This window comes from Loxodonta africana, chromosome 11, assembly GCF_030014295.1.
Source record: "Loxodonta africana isolate mLoxAfr1 chromosome 11, mLoxAfr1.hap2, whole genome shotgun sequence".
Classification (NCBI taxonomy): domain Eukaryota; kingdom Metazoa; phylum Chordata; class Mammalia; order Proboscidea; family Elephantidae; genus Loxodonta; species Loxodonta africana.
The window spans coordinates 106,870,991-106,891,875 of record NC_087352.1 but is presented as its reverse complement, the minus strand read 5'-3'; the positions used below and the strand labels follow the sequence as shown (position 1 = coordinate 106,891,875).

General features: G+C 38.6%; 1 protein-coding gene across 6 annotated transcripts in view; it reads left to right on the top strand.

The window, feature by feature from the left end:
- PTPN2 (protein tyrosine phosphatase non-receptor type 2) overlaps nucleotides 1-20,251 on the top strand; it is a 127,052-nt gene extending 106,801 nt beyond the window's left edge. For 4 of the 6 annotated variants that reach the window (XM_064294754.1, XM_023544006.2, XM_010586872.3 and 1 more), the window contains 4 exons: nucleotides 80-232; nucleotides 5,593-5,774; nucleotides 11,478-11,579; nucleotides 19,885-20,251. In XM_064294754.1, the coding sequence (XP_064150824.1) occupies nucleotides 80-232; nucleotides 5,593-5,774; nucleotides 11,478-11,579; nucleotides 19,885-19,906 (459 nt within the window). In that variant the 3' untranslated portion in view covers nucleotides 19,907-20,251. Of the gene's footprint in view, nucleotides 1-79; nucleotides 233-5,592; nucleotides 5,775-11,477; nucleotides 16,322-19,884 lie in introns of all 6 variants that reach the window. The other 2 variants (XR_010323506.1, XR_010323505.1) reach the window with 2 other exon arrangements.
- Nucleotides 20,252-20,885: the final 634 nt, after the last annotated feature.

Sequence of the window (20,885 nt, the reverse complement as noted above, 5' to 3'; positions counted from 1 at the left end):
GCAATCCTGTATTAGCGGTATTACCTGTGTCCTGATCTCTAACCACAAAAGGCTTGAATTATTTTCACCTTTCTTGCAGATGGAAAAAGGAAATGATATTAACATTAAACAAGTATTACTGAACATGAGAAAATATCGAATGGGACTTATTCAGACACCAGATCAACTCAGATTCTCATATATGGCTATAATAGAAGGAGCAAAGTTTATTAAGGGAGATTCAAATATACAGGTAAACTTTTTTAGGAGAAAAATGTACCCACTTGTTCTAGTTAAATACAAGTAGCATCAAGTAACTGTACTCCAATTAAGTATCTTTTCCCTTCCATTCAAAAAGTATATTTCCATTAATGTGGTAAATCTAGTCAGTCATCTTAAAGTTGTAAAATTTAGGTTCATTTCCTCATATATACCTCAGCCTCATATTAAATCCTATGTGTTACTTAAAAGCCCTAGTGGGAGCAATATTCCATTAGTGAAACTTAAATTCTCTTGTAAGGTAGATTTAATAAACCAGAAAGTTTAAGTACTTCTGTCCCATTAAAAACCTGATTTCGGATTATAGAGGATTTGGTTTATGTAACACAGAGTGACTGGAATATTATGGCAGACATAATGAAATTTCACTAAACTGTTAAGTTTTCTCTGGATGGTAGCTTTATTCTCATGAAGATTTTTATTCCATATTTGCAGAAGCTAAGTTCAAGGACTGATTATCAGAAATCTGTATTATACACTAACATAAAATGTAAAACAGAAATAGAGAAGGAACAGCAGGACCCCCTTCCCTGCCCCCTGACCCCGTTCTTAACTGATCTAATCACCTTGGACATAAGTAGATAGTACATCTTTGGGAATGTTTTTCAGTATATTTCTCAGGTAAGAACACATTCACTAGTTCTATAATTTCTTTAATTACTAGCCAACACTGGAATATTATAAGCTTTCTTTTATCACTTAGATCATCTGTCATAGTAGAATAAGCATTGTAGCTAAATGTATAGATTTCAAAGGAAATACTAAAATGTTCTTAAACTGTTCTGTTTCCTAGCTACCTTTTTTTGTCTAATCTATTTTAACTATTCAAATTAAGCTTCATTATATTTTATCAATAATATTTTTAAAGTTTTATTAAAAGTTTTAGTTCAACCTTTAAATAGCACTAAGGAAATTTTTTAATAAAGAAAAACGTAAGACTATTCATTGCCATTAGTCAGTAAAAATACTTAGTATGTAGAAATGTAGTATGAGCCCACAAAACACTACACCGTTCCTCAGAAGTCAGGCTTTGAGAAAATTATGTTTTGCTGAGGTTCCTTTGCCAATGAACAGTGATTGAGGAGAACTAAAAGTTATCTCAAATATTTGAAAATGATAAAATTTCTCATTTTTATCTCAGTGAGCTTTTTACCATCTTAAATCTGGAGTTTAAAAAAGGTTAAACGTGAAATCAAAATTTTTCCACATACCTTTGTAGCTGACATAGTTGTTATTTCATGGTTGGGCTTACAGATTGAGTAACTGTAGGAAAAAATGTGCTGTTCTTTGGGTAGTTTCCCCCCTTCTACTTTTTTTTTTTTTTCGTTTTAGAATACTTTCTTACTTTGAGGATCTTTTGCATTATAGGGGTGAGTTTTATAAACATACTTTTTTGTGGAGTCTATTATGACAGCACGGTTTTATCATGACAGCACAGTTTGTGGCTAGGAAGAATTTTTTGTCCCAGTTTATGTGGTGTAGTGTGTCCATCAGACTGTCTCAGCATTAGCATCAGCAGACCCCTGCTCAAACCAGAGGCCTTCTTTGCCTGTATCCCGGGTAGGACACTAGAAGTGTCTCTGTTTTTGCTTAGGATTGGAAAAACCCATTGCCCACTGAGGGTAATTTCCACACAGATGGGCCTAGCAGGGCTCTTATGATTTATTCAGTGCTGTGAAATTTTTTTTTATTATAAAAATAATTAACGAATTTCATGTTGGCTATAAAAATTTCAAACAACATCTCAGTATGTAGCTTACAAAATGAAAGTCCCCTTTAACGCACCTACCCCCAAATTTGTAACTATTTTAACATACGTGTTTTTCTAGGCATCTGTGTTTATGTATATGGATTTGTTTGCTTGTTTTACATCAGTGCAATAATTTTTCCTCAGTCGCCATACACTGTGCTGTGGTTTACACTCTCTGGGATACTGTTCTGTTTTTCTCCTCCTAGAATAGCACTGCCCAGTACGATTAACCACGTATGTCACTGAGCATTTGAAATGTGGCTAGTCTGAATCAAGATGTACTTAAAATGTAAAATACAGGTCAGAGATTCGAGACTTAATACAAAAATAATGTAAATTACCTTCATAATTTAAAAAATATTGACTATATGTTCAAGTGATTGTATTTTTGGTATATTGAGTTAAGTAAAACATTAAAAATCAGCTTTGCCTCTCATTTAAATTTTAAATTATATATGTGGCTCACATATTTCATTTGAAATGCTGTGCTAGAATTTAGCCTACAACTGAAATCTAAGAGAGGTTCCCCAAGATCTGATACCATAAAAATCTTAACCGTTAGCAAGATCCAAAGTTACTTTGTTATTGTAGAAACCCAAAACGGTATGAATATAACTATCTTGTTTGACATATGAGAATGTGATAGTCAATTTGTGAAGACTCTGATTTTTTCCTGTCCATCTACTTCATCATCTTTGCCTCTTTTTTTTTGGGAAAAACTATTATTTGTAAGAAGAAAGAAGGAAGCTTCCTTGCAGTGTGGGGGCATCACTTGAACCTTTGTATCTCTAGAAAATGTCTTCCCACTCAACAGCAGTCCACCCATGTCATTCTCTGGTACTTTTTCTTAAAGGGGCCATCCGCCTTCCCCCTCAAACTTTTATAGGGTGCAAGTGGTGTTTTCATTATTGGCTATCGTTTTGTGTTAGTTTTTCTGTGAACAGCTCTGGCATAGGTGCGTATGAAGTCATTCTAAAACCTGTAGAGACAATGGATAGCTCTTAGTATTGCACATCTAAAGTGATGGTGTTTACTTAAAATTAGTCCATATGTGTCTATAAGTTGTACTCATATAGCTTGTATTCACGTACAGAAAACCTCCAATGACTTTGACCTACCTAGATGAGTATAGTTAATGTCTTGTTGTCTTTCTAATGGTATCTATTTGCCTTGTATCTTTCTTGATACAAACCCAAGAACCCGTTGCTGTTGAGTCGATTCCAACTCATAGCGACCCCATAGGACCCAGTAGAGAGTTGCCCCATAGGGTTTCCAAGGATCAGCTGGTGGATTCCAACTGATTTATGTGTCCCTTTCTGTCTCTTGGAAACCCTGGTGGTGTAGCAGTTAAGTGCTATGGCTGCTACCCAAGAGGCCGGCAGTTCGAATCCACCAGGCGCTTCTTGGAAACTCTGTGGGGCAGTTCTACTCTGCCCCGTAGGGTCGCTGTGAGTCGGAATTGACTCGACAGCAGTGGATATATTACTTACTGTCCTCCACTGACCATATAACAAATTTTAAAATTTCATATTTTCTAAGTGTTTTGTGTATCAAGTATTATAAAACAAAAAGAGATACAGTAATTATGCAACTTAATAAATTGTCCATATCTGGAAAGGTGGAATGTGATAAAATGCCTTTTTATTTCCTCTTTAATTGTTTTAGTTACCCTTGTATGATAATGAGACAAATTAGAAACTAGCAAATCCACTGTCTTATCAGATTTTTTAAAAACCTAAACCACAATCATTGCTTTTAACAGTGCCATTTTGCACAAAAGTAGTTCCGGGGAATGAGTGTTCCTAAGTTCAGAAGAGTGTGGCTGACGTCATTGTACATCTGCTCAAGATCATTAAAACCCTTAGGCAGTTAGTCTGGAGCTCGTTATTGATTAGACTCAAGACTTCTTGTTTCCATGATAGAACCTGGGACACTTGAAGGGGCATCCTCCTAACTCTGTGAGCCAGGGTCAGAGTCATAGGTATCAGAATCATTGGCTCCCGCTGCTGCCGCCTCTACTGCTATTGTGACTGGCAGGACGACAGGTGGTGCTACGTTCCCAGAAGCAGTAGTACACGTGGGCAGCAGTGGGAAGGAGCTGGAAGGACAGTGGTCTCCAGTGCAGTTGTCAAGGCTTTCATCTTCAGGACCCAGATATACTTTGCATCTCTTCTTCTTTCACCTCTCTCCCTAAAACATTTGCCAGACATGACATTAGGCACTTTCACATGTACATCTTACTGTTGTTAGATGTCGTCAAGTCCTTTCTGACTCATGGCAACCCTGCATACAACAGAGCGAAACACTGCCCAGTCCTGCGCCATCTTCACAATCCTTGTTATGCTTGAACCCATTGTTGCAGCCCGTGTGTCAGCCCATCTTGTCGAGGGTCTTCCCCTTTTTTGCTGACCTACTTTACCAAGCATGATATCCATCTTCAGGGACTGGTCCCTCCTGATAACATGCCCAAAGCATGTGAGACGAAGTCTTGCCATCCTTGCTTCTAAGGAACATTCTTGCTGTACTTTCTGCAAGACAGATTTGTTCATTCTTCTGGCAGTCAAGGGAATATTCAGTATTCTTTGCCAATACCATAATTCAAAGGCGTCAGTTCTTCTTCAGTTTTCCTTATTCATTGTCCAGCTGTCCACATGCATGTGAGGCAATTGAAAATGCCATGGCTTGGTTCAGGCTTGAGTCACTTAGTCCTCAAAGTGACATCTTTGCTTTTGAACACTGTAAAGAGATCTTTTGCAGTAGTAGATTTGCCCAGTGCAATGCATTGTCTTAATTTCTTGACTGCTGCTTCCATGGACTTTGGTTGTGGATCCAAGGAAATGAAATCCTTGACAACTTAAGTGTTTTCTCCATCTATCATGATAATTGTTTAATGGTCAAGTTGTGAGGATTTTGTTTTCTTACTAGTCACCACGATAGCCTCCCAAGATAGGTGATGGATTCCTATTTCATAAGTGAAGAAACTGACACTTCTCTTCTTCTTGGTCTGAGTCCTGCCTTCTGTTGCCATCTTCTCTGAAGCACACAGGCAAGTATCAGAGGAGTTTTCCCTCCCTGAATTGTGGGCCAGCCACCACTAGATGCTAGTAGACCTGGAGAGACAGCCAAGTGAAAGTCCTTCTGGCATCCGATGGACCTGCTTGGAGACCTCACAGTTAGCTCTCCATTAGACTGGACAGGGCAAGGAGCAAGAAGTTACCAGATCACGTTCTAGCACCGTGTTGATCCCTCCTTCAGATGTTACATAACTGTGGATTAGGAGTCAAACAGAATTTAGCTGTTTGTCTGAAGTAGGAAAAAGACCCCTTGATTTTATTAAGATTATTGTGTTCCTCTATATACTGATACACATAAATATTAAGTGGTTTATTTTTAATTTCTGAATTTAAAAGGATATTTGGAAGAGCAGTGGTATGGTAAAATGCCTCCCCTCCCCCCCATTTGTCTATTAGCATGACAAGTTTTTCTTAAGTCGAATATGGAATTTTAGTTCATAAATCCCATTTATTTAAGGAAGACTAAATTTTCATTGTTCACATTTGTTTTTCATTGCTCTTCTCACCTAGAAACGGTGGAAAGAACTTTCTAAGGAAGACTTGTCTCCTGCTTTTGATCATTCACCAACCAAAATAGTGACTGAAAGGTACAATGGGAACAGAATGAGCTTAGAAGAAGGAAAAGTTACAGGTGACAGGTGTACAGGACTGTCCTCTAAAATGCAAGATACTGTAGAGGAAAAGAGCGAGAGGTGAGTTCGCTGCAAGTGTGTGTATGAAGTAATTGAGGCCCTTTGCTTATTGGGTTGATGGAACTATTTGTTAATCACCAAAGGGGATTTAGTTAATCACATGACATCATTGTTCTCAAAGGGCTTTCAGTTTTGTTACGAAGCCATTACTTCCAGACAGACACCTGTTGAAATGGTTAAAATAATATGAATTTAATACAGAAGTTAATATAATTAGGTGCTAAAAAGGTATGGTACAGAAGATAAATGTTATGAACACTTTAGCCTGACATTGGTACAGTTGTGTAGCATTTGTACTATAGTTATAATATAGTTGATATTACGTCTTTATAAAAATTGAAAAGTACTTAAATATTTAAACTTAATTCCATTATTGGAGGAAGAAAAGTCCTTTTCCCCCCAAAAAATCACATAAGGTGTCCTTTTATACTCTTTATTTTTGAATCCATATGAATGACTTAACTATTCAAATTTTTAAATTAAAAATTACTGTATTTCTAAGGTTCATATTATCTCACACATTAGGAAACTGGTATCCTGAGGACAAGTCTCTTAGCAGAGGAAATGAGTTCTCTTACTTCCCCACTTCTGTTTCTCTGTGTAACTCTGAAGTTGCAAATTTTTTGTTGTAGTCATATTTGTTACATGCGGCTCTGGGAATGTACCATGAAAATACTCAAAGGTCCCCTGTACTTTACAGCTTCACTTGTATGTTTTCCCAGCGTGGAACTTAGGTGTTTGAAATTTTATAAAAGCTAATGTATTATGATACAGAGTGCATGTATTATCATACATTGGAAGAGTTATAATATTATGACTTAGAAATGTTACTCTGTGTTTATGGTTTTAGAAATTTTACAGTACAGTTTAAAGCATAAAGTTGTTTTGTTTACCTTGAATATTATACATTTAAATCAAGAAGTAATATTGTTTCAGATTACTGTATCTTTGTCCATAATAAGATTCTTGGGTCCCTGGTGTCTTTGGATGTAGGGGAGCAGGAGACTAGCTCTGTTTGTATAATGGCCTTAGTTTCTTAGTTCTGCCATAACAGGAATCCCACAAGTGGTGGCTTTAAAGAACAAAAATTTATTTTCTCACAGTTTAGGAGGCTAGAAGTCCAATTCAGGGCACCGGCTCTAGGGGAAGGCTTTTTCTCTCTGTCAGCTCTGGAGGAATATCCTTGTCTCAGCTTCCATAGCCCCAACATTCCTCAGCTGATCCTCCCATGTGCTTGTCTTCTTCAGTTTGTATGCTTGTCTCTGCCTAATGAGCTCTTTTTATATCTCAAAAGTGACTAGGTTTAAGCACAGCCTACGCTGATAAGACCCCTTAATATAACAAAGCCCTATTCCCAAACGGGATTACATCCACAGGTATAGGGGTTAGGATTTTGGGGGACACAGTTTAATCCATAATAGGAATTAATTAAAAGAAGACTTGGTGACCAAAATGATGGCCTTACTACTTCAGACACACTGAGCTTTAATCTTTAAACACAGACCAACCGTTATCAGCAGTCCCAGAATTGCTAAATAAAAATAAAATAGTGAGGACTAAATAGAGAAACTTTGAATTTAGTGGTACGTTGATAGTTGGTGACATTAAGGAAAACTCTTTAGGAGAGTTGAAACTATAAAAAAATTTTTTTGCCAGTTAAAGGGTAGATACTGAATACCTGTAAAGGCATGGGTTAAACTACTCATTCTCGCTTCCCAGGGCAGAAGAGTTACAGCGTGGTCACAGGAGGCTGATGCGTGGGAGAAGGGGGTGTGTGTGTGTGTTGTTTCCTTCTTTCCCTTCTTCCCTCCAAGATAGATGAAGCTGATACATGTTTGAAAGCAGAGGGCCTCTAAGCTGAGAAGGCTAATTGACAGATTGAAGCTACAAACAATAAAGGAGGACAAGAATCAGGAATATAAAGTAAAACTTACCATTAAAGAATCTGTCACTCTGTAGTCAAACTTATTTACAACAAGGGTGCTAAGTCCATTTGATAGGGAAAAAAGAAACTCTTCAATAACCGGTGCTGGGAAAATTGGATTTCCTCATGCAGAAAAGTGAAACAAGATCCATGCCTCACACTATACACAAAAGCAAATTCAAAATGGATTAAGAACCTAAATGTGCAAACTAAAACCCTAAAATTCTTAGAAGAAAAAGGAGCAACACTGTCAGGCCTAGATTATCTAATATAGTAACACAAGCACAAACAGCAAAAGACAAATAAATGGAACCTCACAAAATTGAACATTTTTGTTGATAAAAGACTTTACTTAAAAAGTAAAACAAGCTATCGACTGGGAGAATATCTTCAGAAACCATATATCTGACAAGAACCTACTAATCAGATTATGTACAAAACTTGGACAACCTAACAACAAAAAGACAAATAATCATAAAATCTGCAAAGGACTTGGATAGAAATTTTACCAAAGAGGACATTCCAAGGGCCACTGAACATGAAAAGACGGCTCAGCATCATTAGCCATCAGAGAGATGCAAATCAAAACCATGATGAGGTACCATTTCAATACCACTACCATGGCCAAGAGGTTTGCAGTTCAAAACTACCAGCTGCTCCCTGGAAACCCTGTGGGACAGTTCAACTCTGTCCTGTAGGGTTGCTATGAGTCAGAATCAACTCCATGGTTAAGATAAAAAATATATAGGAAGTAACAAATGTTGGTGAGGTTGTGGAGAGATTGGCAACCTTACCCCATTGCTGGTGCGAATGCAAAATGGTATAACCGTTGTGGAAAACAGTGTGGCGTTTCTTCAAAAAACTAAAAGTAGAACTACTATGGTTATTGTTGTTAGGTGCCATCGAGTCAGTTCCGACTCATAGCGACCCTATGCACAACAGAACAAAACACTGCCCGGCCCTAAGCCATCCTTACAGTTGTTGTTAGGCTTGAGCTCATTGTTGGAGCCACTGTGTCAGGCCACCTCGTTGAGGGTCTTCCTCTTTTCCGCTGACCCTGTACTCTGCCAAGCATGATGTCCTTCTCCAGGGACTGATCCCTCCTGACAACATGTCCAGAGTATGTAAGATGCAGTCTCGCCATCCTTGCCTCTAAGGAGCATTCTGGCTGTACTTCTTCCAAGACAGATTTGTTCTTTCTTTTGGCAGTCCGTGGTATGTTCAATATTCTACGCCAGCACCACAATTCAGAGGTGTCAGTTCACCTTCGGTATTCCTTATTCATTGCCCAGCTTTCACATGCATATGATGCGATTGAAAATACCATGGCTTAGGTCAGGTGCACCTTAGTCTTCAAGGTGACATCTCTGCTCTTCAACACTTTGAAGAGGTCCTTTGCAGCAGATTTACCCAATGCAATGCGTCTTTTGATTTCTTGACTGCTGCTTCAGTGAGTGTTGATTGTGGATCCAAGTAAAATGAAATCCTTGACAACTTCAGTCTTTTCTCTGTTTATCATGATGTTGCTGAAAGTGAAGAGGATTTGATGCACTTACTAATGAAGGTCAAAGACCACAGCCTTCAGTATGGATTGCACCTCAACATAAAGAAAACAAAAATCCTCACAACTGGACCAGCGAGCAACATCAGAACTGCTATATGAACCAGCAATTCCACTTCTAGGTATATACCCAAAAGACTTGAAAGCAGAAACTCAGAGACTTGTGCACCAGTGTTCTTTGCAGCCACTATTCATAATAGTGAAAAGGCGGAAACAACCTGAATGCCCATCAGCAGATCGATGGAGAAACAGAGTGTGGTACATACAATGGAATACTACTCAGCCAGTAGGAGAAATAAAGTCTTGATACATACTACAATGTGGATGGAGCTGAAAGACATTATGCTGAGTGAAATAAATCAATTATAAAAGGACAAATACTGTGTATGACCTTACTTGTATAAATAAAAAGACAAAGACAAATGTGTAGAGATCAAGGATTCTTAGTGGTTACCGGGGCAAGAGGGAGGGGGAAAAGGGTTAATGGTGATTGAAATATCCCATTGGTTAAGGGTAGAGTTGACAACCAGTTATTGTTGTCAGTAAGTTGTTACATGCTGTTGAGTGGATTTCAACTCAGCCACCCTATAGGATAGAGTAGAACGGCCCCCATAGGGTTTCCAAGGAGCAGCTGGTGTATTCAACCTGCCAACCTTTTGGTTAACTTGAATTGCCAGATGTACGGGAGATATTTTACAACGACAACAAAAAAAAGTAGCTGTTGAGGCTGATTACAACCAAAAACCTCATGAGATTTGGTTCCTTGGCTTGGAGGTTTAGGGTCATGGTTTCATGGGCCATCCCAGTCATTTGGCCTGATTACATGTTTAGGGCCCCAATAATCTGGATTTCTCTGATTGTTTATTGTGATTAGATTCAGGCTAAACATTTTTGGCCTGGAAAATCTTTAATAGTCAAGGTATGTGGCAGCAGTGTTTAATTGAGGTCATTTGGAGGCAGGGAAACCAGTCAGGTTTTTGCCATAATACAGGCAAATGATGAGTGAAAAGAGGAAATAAGTATTTTGTCAGATGTTTTAATAGGAATCGTAACTTAACATGTTGTCATTGCTCATCCTTCTTTATCTAGTCCTAGAAAATTTATATCTTGAGATTTAAAGAACTTCCATTGCAACAAAAATCCTGTGTTGAATAGGAAAATAAAGAACTGGAGATATGTATAGTCAAAAAGAGCAGTAGAAGCTACCATAGCAGAAGTTAGGAAAACATTAAATGTATAGCTTTTAATCATGGCCTTTGTGAAAGGTCAGATGTAAACATGAGAGGAGATCAGATGATTGGGGAACCAGCTTATCCTCCTGTTGTTGGCTGTGAGGGCTAGTTAAAAAGGGAGGAAAGACATAGGAATATGTCATAGGGAAATAAGAGCCATCACACAAATAGACATATGTACACCCATGTTCATTGCAGCATTGTTCACGATAGCAAAAAAATGGAAACAACCTAGGTGCCCATCAACAGATGAATGGATAAACAAACTATGGCGCATACACACAGTGGAATATTATGCAAGGATAAAGAAGAATGATGAATCTGAGAAACATCTCACAACGTGGATGAATCTGGAGGGCTGAGCGAAATAAGTCAGTCACAAAAGGACAAATACTGTATGAGACCACTAGTATAAAAACTCATGAAAAAGTTTACACACAGAAACAATCTTTGATGGTTACAAGGGAGGGGTGGGGTGTAGATATAAAAACACTAAATAGACAATAGATAAGTGGTCATTTTGATGAAGGGTAAGACGGCACACAGTACTGGGGAAGTCAGCACATTTTGACAAAGGTGAAGTCCTAGAAGCCTCACAGACACATCCAGACTCGCTGAGGGACCAAATTACTGGGCTGAGGGCTGTGGGGACCGTGGTCTTGGGGGAACATCTAGCTCAATTGGCATGGTTTATTTAAAAAAGGAAAGAAAGAAACTGTCAGCCACAGAGGTCACAATTTCGAAAGAAATCATCTTGCTTATTTTCAGGCCCTACTAAAAGTACTTACTAACATAAAACTATGCCAGAAATTACTGCTGAATTCTCAGAGTGGATCTCTAAGGCATTTAGAATATTGAGTCTTTTTCCGTTTTTTTGTTTCTATGTTTGATTGACCTGAAAAACACATGGGTGTGTATGGTTTTATTTGAGCTTATGTCCTTGTAATAGAGCGCGCTTCAATTTGTTTGTTTTTATGTATTCACAGCGCTCTGCGGAAACGTATTCGAGAGGACAGAAAAGCTAACACGGCTCAGAAGGTGCAACAGATGAAGCAGAGGCTAAACGAGACTGAACGAAAAAGAAAAAGGTGGTTATATTGGCAACCTATTCTCACTAAGACCGGGTTTGTGTCAGTCCTTTTGGTTGGCGCTTTTGTTGGCTGGACGCTGTTTCTTCAGCAAAATGTCCTATAAACAATTAATCCTGCTGAGCAAGCTTCTGCGTTAGTAGCTGACAGTGCTGCGATCATCACAGGGGTTTATCTGGTGCAGTAGACTAGACGTCAGCCAGATGAGCGATATGTACAGTCACAAGCCAGACATCTCAGGACTCTCTACTGCAGGTTCCTCTGAAAGCCAAGCTGTAAACACCTCCATGATATAAAGACACTGACATTTGTTAGAATTGGCATGGCTTGCATCTGTACTCACACATGTCAGATGTGGCGTGTCACCTGGCCAGGTTGAGAACAGCTTTACCACAGGGATTTGTGTTTGGAGGCTATCAGGATTTTAACATGCATTTGATACAAGCAATAAATATTGTGGTTTTATCTACGTTATTAATGGAAAGAAAATGACCTTGAAATAATGTGTGTAATGTGTACTGTACTCTTGACATGGGCATCAACATTTTATATTCTTAGTCATTTCAGGATAAATGTATTTTATAGCTACCTATTTGATCTTACTTTAGCAGTTAATGTACTTTTTAAAAGCTCAATTTGAAAAATATGTTACCATAATATAAAAAATTGTATGTTGGCTTAATTGTGCTAGATAAATTTTCCGCTTTCCTAAAGAGAAGTTTGATAAAAGCAGTTAGAAATCTCAATAAGCAATTTTTACCATATATTTGCACTTCTTTTATGTTCACAGTTTTCCCAATTTTAAAAAGAAAAACAAATTTTCCCTAAAAATATTTTTAAAGGGAAATTCTTCTTACTGGAATAGTCAGCAAACAGTTGGTCAAGACTTTGTAAAGAAATTGGTTTCTGTAAAGCCCATTGCTACTACTGTTTATTTTCATGAAATTTCGATGTAATTACCCTAATTTATAATTGAGATAATCATGATTTAGGAAATAAAAATAAGAAGCAGCGTTTTATGAGCTATGATTTCAGTTTACTAGACTGAAGTTTTCAAGTAAAATATTTTTCAAGTTCTTTCTACTTCAATAAATAGTATGATGCTGTGCAAACCTTACACTGTCCCTTTAACTTCTTATTGAATATTTTTTAAAGCATGTTGTGTGACGAATTTATCCACTCATTTGAGAGCTGGCCTTTTTCATGTCCCAACCTTCCATTCAGTGTTTTGTTTGACATAAATCTGAGTCATTTTCACCTTAATTGCTAGGAGGAATGAAGAGTGTACGTTATTTCAGTGGTTTTCAAACTGTGATCGTTGGATGTAGGGGCCAGTGGGAAAGACTCCAAGCTACCAGCCTTTACTTTAAACCACAGCAACTCTGCTTTATCTGTTTATATGCCACATAGGATTGCTGCATAGGGCTTAATTATTAAAATATATATATATATTCCCTTTTTTTTTTTTAAGTCTAAAAACCATTGATATAGATAGATTATCTTGAATTGATTTTGGATGTATTAAATTATGCTGAAAATATTTAAAGCAGGATATAGGTTAGGTGGTACTCATAAACCCATTGCCATCGAGTTGATTCAAACTCAATAGTGACCTGATCGGACAGTCTTGAAGAGCTGCACCACCAGGGCTCCTATGTAGGTGTTACTGTGTATTAAATTGTGCCCTTACTTAGTATCACTGTGTCCTGTAACCTTTAAATGAAGAGGAGTTAAGGGAGAAAACTTATATCTGTCTCTGTTGAATCTGTGTTCAGGTGCCAAGACCTGATGTTTTAGGTTATTATTGGTTTAAAATCTTTCTTTCCAATTTGCTTTGGTTTATCTTTGCTGAAATACAATACATTATTCTTCAAGCCAGATATCAATAGACCACATTAATTTCCAATTGAAGAGAGCCTTGCTTTAAACAAACCTGTAAAGACTTACAGGAAACAAATGCTGGTTTTGGTGTTCTTTGCCCTTTGCAAAGTGAGTGTGATTTACCAGGTCAGGCAGTGGGCACCTGTTGGTGATCTTCAGCAAGGGCCCATCATCTCTCCTCCCCCAAGGTGGTCCTCAAAGACAGTGTTGAACAGTGGAAGCTATAAATAGTGTGAAGTTTTTACCAGCAGTAGTAGTTTTGGTGTGTGCCATGTCTTAGTTATTAACAACATAGGCGGCATATTTTTGTGCCTGCCGCCATCACCCTGACCTCCATTAAATGGGGTCTGCCAGTCAGAGAACGGGACGCAGGCCCTGTACTGCCTTCTGGGTAACCCAAACCAAAAACCAAACCCACTGCCATCGAGTCGATTCCGACTCATAGCAACCCTAGAGGACAGGGTAGGACTGCCCCATAGAGTTTCCAGGGAGCACCTGGTGGATTCAAACTGCCCACCTTTTGGTTAGCAGCCGTAGCACTTAACCACTATCCCCCCAGGGTTTCCTTCTAGGTAACATCCAGAGGAAAAGTATTAATCACCCTTCCTGGATTCCGTGTCTTTCAAAAAAAAAAAACGCTGCATCCTTGGGTCTTAATAATATTTTCTAGTTCGACGGCAGTGGAGTGGGTTTTAGTTTTAACAGATTTTAAAATCTGTGGCGTAGTTTGATTTTAATGAGGTTTAGTATTGCCTTTTGAATAGATTATGTTAGAAAAAAAGATAACAAACAAAGGCTATTATTTTCATAGAAAGTTTCCTTAACTGGTTAATTCCTCCCCCCCCTAAGAAGCTGATAGCAACCTTTGGTTTAGCTCTGTCTTCTCTGGCTACATCAGCTGATTACATATTCCTTTCCAAGCTTAACCCAAAAACCAGAACCCAGTGCCATCGAGTCAATTCCGACTCATAGCGACCCTATAGGACAGAGTAGAACTGCCCCATAGAGTTTCGACTCGACGGCACTGGGTTCCAAGCTTCGCCAAGTGTTATTTGTGCCGGTTTACCACTGATTCTTGTCCTTGCTTGCACACACACAGTATATAAAAATATAATTCTCCAGATTTAATTTATCCACTTAATAAATGATAATACTTTTTCCCACGTTCTTAATAGGTTAAAACATAACATGTAAAAGTACACAGAGAACTTTAAAACAAATAGAGAGACCATTTTTTCATGTTTAGAGGAGATATACACATTTGCCAAGTTTTCTACCTCTCTGTCCTTTGCCATTTCACTGGGTATTGATATTTCTACCAAGGAATGAACAAGAAAGGAGAAAAGAAGGAAAAGAAAACCAAGAACTTGCTAATGATCACATTCTTTTTAAATCGCTCTGTTTAGCAGGTGTGTCAAAGAAAGGGGCTGTTAACTCTTCAATTTTACGTGCACCTGTGCTTGTCCCCTTTGTCTGAAATAAGTCAGAATTGATGGTATGAATCAAAAAAACATATTTTTGTTGAAAAAGTAGTTAGTTTATGCCATGGGGCAGTCCTCCAGCTTTTATATCAGTTCCTCCTTTGCTTTCAGCATCAGTGCAAAGTGATGGTGGCTGCCATCTCTTGATCGTTTGCTATGGGCCAGGCACTGTTCTAAGGCACTTTGCACGTATTATCCCATTTAATCCTCACAACACGCTTACAAGGTAGGTGATGTTACAGTTACGCTATAATCAGCCTGAGATTTAGCATTTCTGCATCCTTGTATGGCGCTATTGTTGACAAGTCTCGTGTGTATATAGTAGTATTTTTAAGAATTACATCGTTCTCAAAAACTGCTGCAACTTATTTCCCTCTTAGAAAACTGCCTCTTATTAGATTCTGTACAGATAGACACAAATCACAACCTGATGGTACTGAAATATTTTTACTGACCATTGTACAGTTTACAAGTACCTACACTTCCACAGCACCTGGTTATTTTACAAATTTTAAAAATCTCGTCTTACCCTGACTTCTACCTGAACTTTCAAAATACAAGTCTTAAGGAGATTTAAAAAGAAGAAAATGTAGCCTAAGGCTAATGCCATTGTGTATGTAATCCCTTTCTGTGTTCAGGCAGGAGTCTAGGATTCAAGTGTTTTGTAGACAGGAGTTTTTTCTTCTAGCACATCCACATGGTTCTGTTGGTGGGGTAGAGAGTGTGTAGCTAGGACACAGGGGACCATGAGATTCTCAGAGATCAGCCAGATCAGGTAGGTTTCTGCATAACAATGGGGAGGGCAGTTGGCGGCTCCAAGGCCACTACTTCACTCCCCCTGCTTCGGGCATGCACCCCCAGTTTGGAACTAAGTACATAGCAGAAATGCCTGTTCTTGATTCTCGGTTACACAGGAGCAGCTAATCAAGTCTCTTTTACTTTAAGCCATAATTGTAAGTATTTGGTTTGATTTCTTTAGATACGGGGGCACCAAGATGTTAGGAATGAAATTTTGAAAATAGAAACAGCATTTTTCCCCATAATAAGATTGCTGTTGTTAGGTGCCAACTCGTATTGACCCTGTGTACAACAGAACTAAAGGCTTCCGGATCCTGCGCCATCTCCATGATCATTGTTATGCTTAAGCCCATTGTTAGTCACTGTGTCAGTCCATGTCATTGAGGGCCTTCCACACTTCTGATGACACTCTACCAAGCATGATGTCTTTCTCCAGGGACCGGCCCCTCCTGATAAAATGTCCAGAGTGAGACGAAGCCTTGCCATCCTCGCTTCTAGGGAGCATTCTGGCTACTTCTTCCAAGACGGATTTGTTCATTCTTTTGGTTGTCCATGGTATATTCAGTATTCTTTGCTAACACTGTAAGTCAAAGGCGTCAATTCTTCAGTCTTTCTTATTCATTGTCTAGCTTTCACGTGCTTATGAGGCGATTGAAAATACCATGGTTTGGGTCAGGTGCACCTTAGTCTTCAAGGTGACATCTTTCCTTTTTAGCACTTCGAAGAGGTCTCTTAACAGCACATTTGCCCAGTGCAGTGCGTTGTTTGATTTCTTGACCGATGATTGTTCTGGAGTTGAAACGACTTCACTCATTTTTCTTCCCCAGCTCATTTGTTTGGATTTGATTCCATTTGTCTATATACCTGTCTTCAAAGCAGTGTTAGAAGACAGCAGCTCCAACAGCCTTTACGGCAGTGGGTACACGAGAAGTTACGGCTGTCTCCTGTTCACTGAGTGGGCCTAAATGATAACGATACGTTAGTGGAGAGAAATTCAAGTTGTGTAAACTCTCATCAATCCCCAACTCTGCGAGGAATCTCAAGTCCAGATAGGGAGCATTGATTGCTGTGTTTTTCGTCCTTGGCCCTCTTAAAGCCATTTGATAGTTGATCTAGATTTCGGGAGTTAAGGTTTTTTACTCTTCTTGGTCATGTTCTAAAGTTCTAGGGAAAGGGGGTGTTTGACTATCTCGTTTTTACCTCAGTACAGGAGTTTTCTGAGCATTTGCCGTATTCAGGTTGGTCCCAGAGAAGCATTAAGCAATTCTGCCTAAGCGCTTTCTCTCAGCACTCTCCAGATAAAACCATCCTCTCCTTTTACTATTTGGATTCTGCAAGCATTGCCCTCTTTTGGGAGAACATTTCCTTCATTGACAAGTATGCTGTTTTCCCATCACGGCATTTCTGAGTATAAGTACTCAGTCCCATGAGATGCTTTTACTTGGTTTGAGAGACTTTGTCTTTATCGCTAACCACCTGGCAATGAAAACATTTTAAAGGGCCCTGTCCACTTCTGGTTGCCGGATGAGAGTAAAAGTTTAATCTTGTGAGCTCTTTCCGTTTGGGTTTTGTAATTTAGAGTGTAATATGGGAATTAGAGAACTTAGTGAGGATGCTACTTACAGAGTCTGCTGTAATACTCTTGGTGTTCTACATTACCTAAGTATGTTGTAGGGCACGAGTAGAACAATTTCAGTGGGACTTTTTTTTTTTTTGTGACAGACACCATTTTAATAAGAAAAAAAAAAAAAAGCACCAGATTATTCTTTATTGCTCTAACTTGGCATAGATTTTTTTCAGACTCATAATACTGTTTATTCATTCAAATTGCTACCATATAAAAACTTCGTTATTTTGGGTTTGGCGAATTCAGGAGAGGGCACCTGGGTAAGTTGATTTGTATGGAAGGGCAGTGCTTTGCTTACCTTAAGAGAAGTCTGTGATTAGCCTCTATTCATTTCAGTGAAATATTAGTGTGAACATCTAGTGGCAAAAAACTACTTCGGGTAAAGTTCGACTTTGCATTACTTTAGAAATTAATACAAGTGTTGTGTTTGTAGACTAGATCCTTATAATATTCTAGCAGAAGGACTGTTGGCAGTGTGTGAGGACTGCCTTATCCAAATAAAACACTAAGCCTCGTTAATTTCATTTGTTTGAGCCCGTTTTACTTTTGCCTGATTAAAACAAAACTCCAAAACAGAGAAAAAAAAAACTAGTATGTTTCTTTTAGTTATAAGTGATAGTTCATCCTTGCCAGAAGTATTTTTAACACACCCTATATGGTGTACCTACAATTCTGGTAGTCAGTTTAAGTGCATAATTTAAACTTAATCTCTAAGTGGAGTCCTTGGGTGATACAAAAGGTTAACCCACTCGGCTGCTAACCAGAAGGTGGAAGGTTCGAGTCCACCCAGAGGCACCTTGGAAGAAAGGCCTACTACTCTACTTCTGAAAAATTAGCCATTAAAAGCTCAGTGGAGCACAGTTCTGCTCCGACCTACATGGTGTCACCACGAGCTGTAGTCAGCTCTGCAGCAACTGGTTTTTAATATCTATAAGTGCCTCCTCTAGGTAGAGAGCGTTTCCCTGTTTTTAGGTAAGAAAACTAAGTCCCAGAGTAAGTAAGTTGCCCAGGACTGCACAGTCCGTGCATGAGAGGGCTGATCCAAATGCCGGTAACGCCAGAGTTCGTACTGTTTCCATCATGTCATACCACCTGTTTCTGTGGAATATTTAGTCCTTTAAATGGGAAAATATTACACAACTACTCTTATCTGTTAAAATCCAGTGTAATTCTCTTTATTTTTTAAGTGAGGCAAATCAGATTTTTCCCTTCCCAAAATTTTATTAAACAGTTTCAACTACCGCAGAACCAGAGAAACACTGAAATGTTATAAAATTCTCTAAACCATTATTTCATTTGCTTTGATTGATTGAATTAAGATACTTTGTTTTAAAGACCAGGCTTTTTTGAATGCGTGGAAAATAAATACATATTTTGCCAGCATACTAACTAGGAAATGCCTTTCATCACTTCCACTACATTGGCTCACGCTTCGGGAGGTTCCGGTAATAGTGGCCTTGGTAGTGTCTGTGACCCACAGATGCCTGACGAGAATGTTGTCATGAAGACTTGACATTTCTCCATCGGTGCTAGAAAGTCAGAGGAAAGGGCTATTCAGAACCCCAGAGTGCTTGGTGCCTTGCTTTAGATGAAGGAGGCAGTGAGTGAGCAGGAAGAAGCCTAATTTATACTGTTTTTGTGTTTTTGACTAAATGTTTTAGCTGAATGTGTGGATGTGGTTTATATTTCCTATTTATATATGCGGAAATCAAATAATGACAAGTATTTAGATTTTGGTTAGTGAGGGGAGTTGGGCGAAGACTGGAGATGTTATTTACCTTCCCCAAACGTTCAGTAATTTGTAAATATTGTGAAATAACACCAGAAACTCATCTGCCTTGACAATAGTCGTTTCATTTATCTAATGCTTGTTTTAAATGTATTTGCTTTTTATTTTTGGCATTAAAGTATCATAAATCTGTCAATTTATTTTATGTCTGTTTTCTTTCATATTGATAGTGATTTAAATTATGTGTCACTTTGTCAGTATTATCCTTTGGGACAAAAAGCGTGCTGCTGATAGTCTGTGATGTTAAAATGTAAACTCACTTTATTTTCAAACATTACGTTGATAATATTTTTAGCTGTATTATACAGCGGAGGTCGAGATTGGAGTCCAAAGTCTAGCACATGCCATCTTATTAAATTGTTGTGGGTACATTTCTTTTAAACCTGTCTGCCTGCCAGTATCTCAGTAGAGGTTGTTAGTTGATGTTCCGAGGAATAAAAGATGACCTAAAAAATTCATAGTCATCTTTGTTTTCATAGTAATCTTTGAAGAAGAATATGAGTTGTGGCTCTTTAACATGAGTCTACCTCAAACTCCTAATTCTATTTGAGAGTTGAGCACTAAAGCAGTTCTACCCCAGCAGTAGTGAAGCCCTTAGTGTGGTTGAATGTGGGGTGTGGGAATGAGCTTTGGCTGCCTTTTTAGTTCCTTGTTAGTCCTTTTATGTTTGTGTGTGTCTGTGTTTGGTAAATTTGAATTGAATAGATGACTTCTCATTTTATGTTTTAGGCCAAGATTGACAGACACCTAAGTATTCATGACTTGAGAATATTCTGCAGCTATAAATTTTGAACCATTGACGTGCAGAGCAAGACCTGAAGCCGACTCCGGAAACGAAAGTGAGGCTTGATAGACCTGTAGATTGCCTCGCGGCTGTCTGTTTACAAAGTAAACTTTACATCCAGGGAATGAAGAGCACCCACCAGCAGAAGACTTTACAGAATCCTTTAATTTGATGTATTAAGTGTTTTTTAATGCGTGTATGAAATGTAGAAAGATGTAAAAGAAACAAATTTAGGGGAGACTGCTTTGTATTCTGCCATTCCTACTGTATTTTTATACTTTTTGGCAGCATTAAATATTTTTATTAAATAGACCATGTTGGCTTGTGTGCATTATATTGGGATACTCTGCTTCAAATCATGAATATTTGTGGGTTTACTTTCAAATGTTTATTATTAGCAGAGCCCTGGTGGCACAGTGGTTAAGAGTTCCGCTGCTAACCAAAAGGTTATTACTAACATTTGACATTTAAATGGAAATTGGTTCAAAACACTGGTCACTTGCTTATTAAGATTTTTTAATTGCCCCTCAATTCTTTCATCCTAATAATATAGATTTAGGAGAAAGCAACAATGGAAAAGTTACAGTGTTCCTTCTGGTGGCTGGAGAAATCCTAGTGTAAGTGGTAATGCCTTCCCTGATCCCAGTTAAGTTGTCGTTGGTTGCCGTTGAGTCAGCTGCCTCCTGTAGCAGCCCCAGGTACAGCAGAACTAAATGTGGCCCAGCCCTGCGCCGTTGTCGCTGTCATTGGTATGCTTGAGTTCATTGTTGCAGCCGCTGTGTATTTTGAGTGCTTTCCAACCTAGGGACTCATCTCCCAGCACCACATGGGACAGTACTCTGTCATGATCCATAGGGTTTTCTTTGGCTAACTTTCAGTAGATTGCCAGGCCTTCGTTCCTAGCCTGGAAACGCTGAAACCTGTCCACCGTGTGTGACCCTGCTGG